The 10,933-nt window shown below is 44.3% G+C and overlaps 1 protein-coding gene across 1 annotated transcript; it reads right to left on the bottom strand.

Annotated features, from left to right (window-relative positions):
- Nucleotides 1-8,537: 8,537 nt before the first annotated feature.
- Nucleotides 8,538-9,435, bottom strand: LOC119324129 (RING-H2 finger protein ATL8-like). The gene has a single exon (XM_037597886.1). It carries the CDS (start codon nt 9,335-9,337, stop codon nt 8,828-8,830), a length of 510 nt encoding a protein of 169 aa, XP_037453783.1. The 5' UTR covers nt 9,338-9,435; the 3' UTR covers nt 8,538-8,827.
- Nucleotides 9,436-10,933: the final 1,498 nt, after the last annotated feature.

A 10,933-nucleotide genomic window follows, 5' to 3' on the forward strand; every position in this document is an offset into this window, starting at 1 on the left:
CGGCCTCCAGCTCGTCGCGCATGGCGGCTCTCTTGGCCGCGGCGGCATTGAGCTTGACGACCGCTCTCCGTTCCCTCCTCTTCGCCGATTCCGCGTCCAACTTGGCGATCTCCTCCGGCGTGCACTTCGACCGTGGTTTCCTTGGCGCCTTCTTCTTCACCTTTGCGGGCGGGTTGACGGCCAGGTCGCCGGGACTCGGCAGGGCGTCGGCCATGGACGGAGGAGAGAGGGGGCGGCGGGAGGGAGGCGGGAGGGTTTGGGGCAAATGGCGCCAAATGGGCGTGGGGGGTTTTGGTTTCTCACACCGACAGGCGGGCCAGGGGAGGACAAGCGCGCGCGTCCCGCCCGTCCGCGCGCTATCCGTTTCACCCCAAAACCAGCGCAAGTTTGGGCCGGGGATGGGTCGAAAGCGGACACAAAGTGGACACAAAGTCCGTTTACGCCCGCACGCTGAGCCGTCTCTTTTGTCCCTTTTATCCCAAATGAACGGGGGCGGACAGGATAGGGTCGCGCGATGGAGTTGGCCTAATGCCACCTGATACCGACAGGACGTATTTCATGTTTTTTCTCAACGTATCAGGGCTGGAACGGACGGCAGTTTGGCAATGCCAGGTGCATGCAGCGTGCAAAAGGTGGTGAGACTATGCGACGACCTCAGGGAATTCTGTTACTACGTACTATAGTATTAGTATTGGCACAAATAAAGAAAGCGAGAGCTTGAATGCCCGATTTCCCTGAGATTGGGATTGGGCTCCAGCCTGCACAGCCTACCCAAACCCACTAACTACGTCGTCCACTGCGATTTATGGGCACAAAAGCGCCATGGAGGAACACACACACTCATGGATGGGTATTACACTAGTATTATCCCTTGCGCCATGCTAGATTGCTGATTTGACCAAGTGGCGCAGAGTGGCGCTACCATACTGGTTGACCCAAATAATAATGGTATCTAGTGTTCATGTGGCCCTTTTGCTCGCTCGCTCGCTCGATGGACAAAATGCGCTCTTTCTGCTTTGCTACGAAACTGCCGGAGCATGTGCGCATTTGATTTGATGACATCCAGGAACTGCACTACTAGGTTTCGTAGTGCATCTGTTCCGGTCATCGGCCCGTTTCAACCAGTCAGGGAGAGGCTCACGGCGCAGGTGACTCCCTTTGCAGCGGAGAGGCAAGGGCCAGATGTATATTTTGGTCACGAGTCGCATTCTTTGCGTGACTTTCTTTACTTGCTATGCGGTACTAAGTTTGCTGAGGACCCGGGCCTATTTAGGCAAGGAGTGTGTTTGCCATTTCAAAAGGACAAAAGAAGAAGAAAAAGAGGAGTGTGTTTGCCCATGTACCTTTCCTTTTCTGTTGTGTAGTATCTTTTAGCTTTAGCTGTTATAGGAGAGCGGGCTTCATTGATGGAATGGAAAGTATGATGCTAAGATATGTGTTTATAAGGGAGGCACAAAATATATTTTTTACGATCTTGTTTTTCAGTGACCTTCATTCTGACCCGCTGTAAGCATATTCATGTCCTAGCAAAAAAGAAAATTAAGCATATTCCTAAAGACTCATAGGAGAGATTATTATTATCATCGTCTTGAGATTTTTCATTATAGGAGGAAACTCCTATAATTATCACCCATGAAGAACATGCCAAGGAGTGATCAAATGGCAGGGGCACGACTCCATGGTTCTCAACTAATCCCTCCGATACATATTACTTATCGCAACTTTAGTACAACTGCGACAAGTAATATGGATTGGAGGGGGTAAGAATTCCTTTTTAATCCAATGGAGGCCTGGGCCATCCAGTTTTACAGGAGATACATACTCTCACACTATAGGAATTTGTCTTTTCTGAATTAGACATTTTTGCTGAATTGCATGATACTTTGGAGCATGTTTCTTATCCTACATTACTTGGAGGTGATTTCAACCTTGTTAGGGAGGAAAGGGGCAAAAGTAATGGTAATGTTAATCCCCATTATGCCTTTTCTTTTTAATGATTGGGTCTATAGGTGGGGCCTCCTTGAGATTTCTATCTCTAATAGGAGTTTCACTTGGTGCACTAACCAAAATTATCACATGTTTCTGGTATTGATAGTGTTCACTTATGTGGACCGGGATATCCATTTTCATCTTTCTTCACTTACTGCATTACCAGTGATCATGCCCCTCTTGTGTTAGACACTCGAGCCAGGAGGGTCACTGCTCCCAGGTTATTTAAATTTAAGAAATAGTGGCTTTACCATCTTGATTTTGCTGGCATTGTTCATGATGTGTGGAATACACCTTCTAATGTTCTTCTACCATTGTTAATAGGCAATTTAAAACCAGGTTACTTAGAAAGAAGGTAAAAGGGTGGAGTATTAATGTTGAGTCAGTCTCTAAAAAGAAGAATAAATACCTCCTTATGGAGTTTGATATTTTTTATGTGTTATATTTTTGCAAAAGCTCTCTTGTGCGATGATGATAAAACTAGGATGAAAGACATCAAGAAAGAATTAGACGATATTAAAAAAAAGAGTCTTGTAAGGAGTTAGAAATAATTCTTATTTCCAGTCTCTAGCAAATCATAGGCACAAGAAAAACATTAACATCCCTTGTGGGAGAAAATGGTTATGTCTTTGCACTCCTGAAATGTTGGATGTTGCTACTTTCTTTTACAAACATTTATTAGGTTTTGAGGCCAGACATGATATTCATTTGGAACCCAATTTTTGGAATCCTCATGAACTTGTCATTGATGAAAAGAATCTTCTTTTGCAAAAACTTTATTTGAAGAGGATATTTAAAATACTATTATGATCACTTATGCCCATGGCGCACCTGGTCCTGATGGCCTCTCCTTTCTCTTTTAACAGACATTTTGGGATCTCGTTAAATTGGATTTTATGGCTGAAATTGCGTTTACTAAGTGAATACATAGGTTTCAGTCCCCGTGGAAATTACATGTGGGGATCATAGACAGCCCCCCCAAATAGATTATGACTCAAGAACTGTGCAATAACGACAAGAAACAAAGCTTTTTGTATTCCATATCTTGAGTTATAGGGATCTCACACTATTAAGAGGGGATCAACGCAGTTCTACAAAAGGATCATCACAAAACACATTCCACTCCAATCCTACCATATAGTCCAAAGCCATAAAACCTAACATGTCCCATCCCTCAATACCCAAACATAACAGTCTGGCCAGACCATCTAGTTTGCTACAAGGACTATCTAAACCCACATGAACTAGTAGCCAATTCTTCTAATCTGGACAAAGAGCCAGAAACTTTATCAGGGATCTCCTTTGTCCAGGGTATTTGCTTGCTACCACAAAACATCGGTAGCTTTAGATTGTTGTCGGACATTTTCCTGGATGGTTATAGAGCTCTCTTCCGTCTAGGTATCGGCTAGACTGTCAGAGCTGTAAGCTGTACTGTTTGGCCAACTTTCTTCTGTTCTTCTCTAATTTACCCTACTGTATGTGCCTTTTCATCAGTGGCCAAACTGTTTGAGTTCCTGGATGGATAGTATGCCTCGTGCATTTTTTGCCTCAAGCGGCTAGTTCCTTAGGGACTATAAATACCCCCCCACCACCACCACCACTTTGTGGAGGGGTTGACCAACACAATAAAAGGCTCCATCTCCTTTATCCTACACCATATCTTAGATCCCAGAGAGATTTATGAGAGTTCTTTAACGAGATTTCACCCATTGATAGACCCACTCATCCTCTGTATTTTGACCAAAGTAATTTGTGATTTGAGCATGAGTTTTCCCACTTGTGATATTCGAAGGTTGAAGACTCCTACCTAGGAGTCTTTTGTGAGGAATCAACTTAGACTACTAGGTGGTAGGAGTCTTTTGTGAGGAATCAACTTGTGATTCACCCGTGTGAAGTTTGTGAAGCTTTGGAGGTTGCCTCAAGGTCTACCACTAGTGGATGAGAATCGCATTGAGTGTGTTATCTCAAGGATAATAGCATGAGCCTTCGTGGTAACACGCATCCCTCCAATGCCGATTAGCTTCCCTCCAAGGAAATGAACACCTAGATACATCCTCATCTTCATGTCGTCAATTATCCCTAACCCTAGATCCCTACTTGTGGTTTACTTTGATCACTTGACCTTGCACTCATTGACTTGTTGATTCCATTAATATTGCTCTTGTTATCTCACCCTAGCAATTGTTTAGGCTCTCCTTTACATTCCACACTTGCCTAAGCTTGCTAATAATAAAATAAAATTTGTAGTACCTATTCACCCCCCCCCTCCAGGTCTATCTTGATCCTTTCAATGACCCGTATTAAAGATTTTGAGGAAGGCAATCTAGGCATTTATAAGCTTAATTTTGAAATCATTACATTGATCCCAAAAGAACCTGATGCTAAAGAGATGAAGAAATTTCGTCTTATTAGTCTTAGTAACTGTGTTGTAAAGACTTTTACTAAAGCTAGGACTATTAGGGCTTCCCTTATTTGTGACAAATTGATCTTTTTGAAACAAACTGCTTTTATTAAAGGGAGATTTATTTAGTAGTATTGTAATAGCACACAAACCTATTCATGAGATTCACATATCTGTGTCTAGTGGTCTAGTTTTGAAATTGGAATATGAGAAGGCATATGAAAGAGTGAGTTGTGATTTCCTTATGGAAATGCTCACTTCTAGAGATTTTTGCAATGAAGGGATTAAGTGGATTTGCAACACCCACTTTGAAGGTTCCTTTTGTGTCAAACTTATTGATACAAATGGGCCATATTTTATTGGAGGAAAAGGCTTGAAACAGAGTGATCCTTTTCTCCCTTGCTATTTAATTTGGTTGTAGGTGTCTTATCTAAGATGCTTATAAGGCTTTGAACCACATTTTATTGCTGGTTTGCTCCCTAATATTATACATGGTGGCATTGTTAGTCTTCAATGCACTGGTAACACAGTTTTGTTCTTAGATACTTCTACTGACCGTGCTAGGAATATTAAATGGATTTTATCATGATTTGAGAAACTTTCTTGTTTGATGATTATTTTTCACAAAAGTGATCTTCACACTATAATGTGGATAAGGATTTGTCTAACTATTTTTTGTTGCATGATAGGTGATTTCCCTTTCAAATATTTTAGGGCACCTTTGTATTTTAAAAATCTACGAAGATAGGATGTCCAACCAATAGTAGAAATCTTTCTTGCAGGGCAAGTTGGCTCTTTTGAGCACTTGTATTGATAGTATCCCTGCATATCCTATGTCTATGATCAAGTTCCCCAAATGGGCCATTAATTCCATTACTTCCAAATATCACATTTCTTTGTGGGTAATAAAAGCAACGAACAAATGTCATTTGGCTAATTGGGGGCTTGTTTCCAGGAAGAAAGTTTTTGGTGGTTTAGGTGTCCCTGATCTTCTAGATTTTAACTTGGCTCTTCTTGCTTCATGGGATAAGAGATACTCTGATAGTCGTCCCCTTGATTGGGAACATTGTTCTATTTTAAATATAACATTGCTTGTCCAAACTTGCTTTGGGCTAACCCACGGTTGGTCCTCCTTTTTGGAAAAGTATCACTTAGGCTTCAATATGTCTCCAACGTATCTATAATTTTTTGATTGTTCTGTGCTATTATATTATCAATCTTGGATGTTTATATGCATTTATATGCTATTTTATATCATTTTTGGGACTAACCTATTAATCTAGTGCCCAATGCAGCTTCTATTTTTTGCTTGTTTTTGGCTTTTCAAAAAATTCAATATCAAACGAAGTTCGAACGAAAAAAATCTTTGTATTATTTTTTTCTGGACCAGAGGGGCCCTAGAAGCTTCAGGAGGAGACCAGACGAGATAAGAGAGAGCCACAAGCTCGAGGGGGGCGCCGTAGGGGGGTAGGCGCGCCCCGTGAGCTTGTGGGGCCCATGCAGACCCGTTTGACCTAATTCCAGACCTATAAATTCCCAATTATTCCCAAACCAACAGAGAGCCACCCAAAACATTTTTTCCACCGCCGCAAAATTCTGTTCTTTTGCCATCCCATCTGGAGGCCTTTTCCGGTACTCTGCCGGAGGGAAAATCGATCATGGAGGGCTTCTACATCATCCTTACTGCCTTCCAATGATGCGTGAGTAGCTCACCACAGTCCTACAGGTCTATAGACACTAGCTAGATGGCTACTTTTCTGTCTCTTTGATCTTCAATACAATGTTCTCCTCGGTGTTCTTGGAGTTATATCCGATGTAATCTTCTTTTGCGACATGTTTGTTGGGATCAGATCAATTGTGGGTTTATGATCTGAATATTTATGAGAAGTAATTGAGTCTTTTTTGAACTTTATTATGCATGATTTTTAGAGCTTTGTATTTCTCTCCGATCTATCCATTTGGTTTGGCCAACTAGATTGATTTATCTTCAGTGGGAGAGGTGCTTTGTAATGGGTTCAATCTTGCGATGCTCTATATCCCAGTGACAGAAAGGGACAAGCCACGTATTTTTATTGTTGCCATTAAGGGTAAAACGATGCGGTTTATTCATATTAGTTGAGTTTACTTTATCTACACCATGTCATCTTGCTTAAGGCATTACTCTATTTTTTATGAACTTAATATCATAGATGCATGCTAGATAGCAGTCGATTGGTGGAGTAATAGTAGTAGATGCAGGTAGGAGTTGGTCTACTTGTCTTGGACGTGATGCCTATATACATGATCATTGCCTTGAATATCGTCATAACTATGCGCTTTTCTATTAATTGTCCAACAGTAATTTGTTCACCCACAGTTTGTTATGTGTTCAAGAAAGAAGCCTCTGGTTAAAACTATGGCCCCCGAGTCTACTTTAATCATATAAAAAATTCAAAATACCCTGCTGCAATTTTATTTCTTTTATTTTGTTTTGTAATTTATCTATCTACCACTACGAGATTTGATCCTTGTAATTAACGAATTCAAGGGGATTGACAACCCTCTTGCCCATGTTGGGTGCAAGTATTTTCTTTCATGTGTGCAGGTGGTGTTCACGAGGCTTTGCGTGATTCTCCTATTGGTTCGATAAACCGTGGTTCTCACTGAGAGAAATACTTATCTCTATTGTACTGCATCTTCCCTCCTCTTCGGGAAAAATCCCAACGCAACTCATAAGTAGCAGGCTTTTGTGGCATCCAAGCCCTTTTATCTTCGCGAGTCGGTAATGGTCAGAGCATTGCCTTCTGGAACGATGTTTGGACTGTAAATTGTTCCTTAAAAACTAGATTCTGTGTTTTTTTTCATTTTTCAACAACAAAATTTCTTAATTGCCCAGGTGTGGGATGGTTCCTGATGCTTACTTTTAGAAGATGTGTTGATGATAGACTTTTCCTTTCCGGGGCGGAATTAGTCTCTGTTATGGAAGACGTTAGGCGATCTTCTGACAGTGGCACTTCTGTGGATGCTTGAGACTTCTGACATCTATTCCGTTAAAAATCTTTTACAACCTGATTAACTTTGGTGGGATTGGGTATAGCCTTGGGGATTCCATGAGGAAAATTGATGGCCCTTAGAAGTCCATTTGTTATTATGGTTGATTATTAATAACAAGGCCCTCACCAGGATAATCTAGCTAAAGATTGTGTCGAGGAAGATTTAACTTGTGTTTTTTGCGATGAGCTGGAAAGTACTCAACATATGTTCTTTGATTGTATAGCGGCATCTCATACTTGGCATCTAATTGCTACTTCTCTTAACATTCCATATCCTGATTCATTTGATGATTTAAGTTGTCATTGGAAACATAAGAAATCGGCGGTGGTGATTAATATTGTTACCTTGTGGAGCTTATGGAATGTATGAAATGAGTTCGCCTTTCAAGGCCATGTTGGGATCCAAACAACAATCTGGACAAGCTGAGCACATGTCTTTATCAATGAAAAATTATATCGATGGTGCTCAGTCTACCCTTCTCGTGCGATGTCTTCTGCTTCTCGATCATCATCGGGAGGAGTCGTTCAGGATCTCTTGGACCTAACCCTGCCATTGGATGTCACGGATGATCAACATAAGTAGATTGTTCGCCTCAACACCAACTAGTTTGCGTAAAATCTGCTAGGATGTGATAGTGTTGATACTTTTGTTTGCTATCTAGGTTGCATTCATACCTTGTGGATGATGTGTTATGTGTGACTGTTGCTATATTGGCACTTTGCGTTTGTAATTTGTATGTTGCAGTACTCTAGTTGTAGCCGAGCGTTGTGAAACGGTTTCAATGTTTATTGCACCACCTTTTGATAAAAGTTGAGGCTTGGGGAAACCCCTTTCTTTTAAAAGAAATATCTTTTTTTCTTAAACAAAATTACATTTAAACTTGAAACTTTACCTGTCGATAACACACGAGTACTGCGCTATGCATAAATTGTTTCAGATTTTCTTGGTGCAAAATAAATATATAAAAAGATAGGGTTACAAATAAGATTTATCATTTAAGATATTTCCAAGCGCGTCCACAAGTTTCGCCAAAGTTATACTCACGGGCAGTTTTCAGTATAGATGTCTTTAGCAAATTCTTATGCCATTTCCTAGTTCCAAATTCACATTCCCAGTTCAAGCAAGTGCATGTTTTTATAGCAACTTCCACATATGTACAAATAGGTTACAATCACAAATCCCCCCATCAACTATGTATATACACACGCCTTCATGCTCAATGGTTCCCATTTCCAGAGTAGCCACACCTAAAAAGAATCAACACCCAGCAGGCCCCCAAGCCAAGAGAAAGGTAAATAAGAAGCTAACCGATGAGCTTATGCACCGGCTAATTTCCCTCGACACACTTTTCCCTTGGCCTTTTGTCCAGAGTGCGCACGCCACTAATGCCGAGCTACAGCGACGTCAGCGGCACAGCGGCACGGCCTTGAGGAGCGCGTCGAGGCCGCCGGGCCGCGCGCCGCAGCGTCCGCTCCGCTCGCCGCGCGGCAGCTCGGCGACGAGCACCCGCCGGCACGACGGGCACGAGGAGTGCGAGCGCAGCCAGGCGTCGACGCAGGCCGTGTGGAACGCGTGGCTGCACTGCGGCAGCACCCGCATGTCCTGGCCGTCCTCGAACTCGGCGAGGCAGATGGCGCACTCGTCCGATTCCGACGCCTCGCCGCCGTCGGCGACGTACCTGACGGTGGGCAGGGCGCGCAGCACCTCCTTCTTGACGCCCCTGTTGGCGCCGGGCGGGGCGTCTGCGGCCCTGGCCCAGCGGCGCGAGCACGCGCACCGCGCCACGAGGCCGAGGCCGAGGACGCAGACCAGCGCGCAGAGCAGGCCGGCGAGGATGAGGACCAGGTCCGAGTTGAGCGAGTCCTGCTGCGCGCCGGCGGCGACCGCCTCCTCGAGGAGCCTTCTTGCCGCCATGTCTGGGCACCGGGAGAGTTCACGAGCTTCGCCGCTGGCTTGCGCGCGGAGGAGTAGCTGGCTGGCTAGTCGTCGTCGTAGCTCGGGGGAGGAAGCGTGGAAGAAGTGTGTGATGGGAGGCGCTGGGTCGCTGGCTTATATAGAGATCGTGGGGGGAGGCGATCGTCGGCTTTTGGTCTTGAGGAAAATGCGAAGAATGAGCACGGGCGGGTCGTAGGCCTAGTAGGTCAGTGGAGTGGTTCGTTTGGAAGTTGGAACTTGAAAGTGGGTCCTCCTTTGCCCTTTGGGTTCCAATACTTCGTCACTCAGTGTTGCCACACGGCTTAATATGGTCACCGTAGTGCTCTCTTTCAGCACATGTCTTAACAAGAGTCACTCATCTAAGTGTGACTTGTTTTTTTAATCTTTCTACTAGGTCAACATGAGCAAGGCCGCCAGGAAACTAGGATGTTAGGGTCGTAGAGAAACAAGGTGTATATGTGTGGTAAAAGTAATCCATGTAGAGGAAATTAGACATGGTATCATACATTTAAACAAAATATAGAGTTTTTCTTTTGAAATTGTAAGTAATCCATGTGCAGAAATTAAAATATATGCCACTAAAAGCTAAAAAAAATGTCCATTTTTGAAAAAGAAAGAAAGAAGGACATCCATCGGCCTCTGCATCACCCAACCAAGCCGTCCATATGCCACTCGAGATTCCGAGTTTCAATTATGTCATGCACCACTTCTACGGTCAATTGACGGACGTATTAGTCGTCGTAATAGTCGTACTTTATACTAGAGAAAACAATGTTAAAACCTTGACTTATCCGAGCAACGAAACCCATCTTGTAGCAACGGGGTTAGGGAGGGGACAGGTGGCCTTGTTTGGGGCCGCACGAGCAGCACTCCGGTGTGGTACACAGACTTTCGGTTGGTGTTTGCTACCTGTCACTCAGCTACTGCCCGCCTCCACGTTCCCCTGCGTACTATTGACTTTTGGCGTTAGGTCGCTGGGTGGTCACGTTTCTAGCACATACCTTCACCTCCGTTCTTTTCACGCTCTCGTATCCATGTGCGTACGATACGATACGATGTGCACAGGTCGAAATGAAACTGAAAGAGGTATGCGCAGGACATGGTAACAAGTGTCAGCATCCTGTGGGACGACACGAGACAGTTGCCGCAAGTGGCGCCCATGAACCAAAGATGGCGCTGAGACTTCTGCTGCTGCGGAGAAGGAATTTTTGCTTCAGACAGCCGGAGACGCCCCGAGACCGTCTTTTCAGGGGGCGCCCGGCGGAGCTGCCTCTTTTCAGTTTTGGAGCTAGCCCGTAGTGGCGAACCGACGCACCCACTCGGTTCGGCACATGGCTACAGTGCCTTTTCCGCGGCACTTATCACATGGTCGAGCCAGCCGCCCGGGCGCAACCAACGGATCGCATGGCTCGGGTGCACCACTCGGCCTCGGCGCGACGTGTAGGGCTCACGGGTCGGACACGGCGAAAGCGATGCACTTTGAGCAGCGGATGTTTGGCTTTCGGGACTGAAGCCGCGCGCACGTTCTGTAGCCTTTTGTTGGTGCACTTGTGCTTGCATTTCGAAGCGAGAGCA

This window comes from Triticum dicoccoides, chromosome 6B, assembly GCF_002162155.2.
Source record: "Triticum dicoccoides isolate Atlit2015 ecotype Zavitan chromosome 6B, WEW_v2.0, whole genome shotgun sequence".
Taxonomy (NCBI): Eukaryota; Viridiplantae; Streptophyta; class Magnoliopsida; order Poales; family Poaceae; genus Triticum; species Triticum dicoccoides.

Excerpts from the sequence above, each read along its gene's own strand:
- LOC119324129 (XM_037597886.1), bottom strand. The coding sequence starts at position 9,337 with ATGGCGGCAAGAAGGCTCCTCGAGGAGGCGGTCGCCGCCGGCGCGCAG.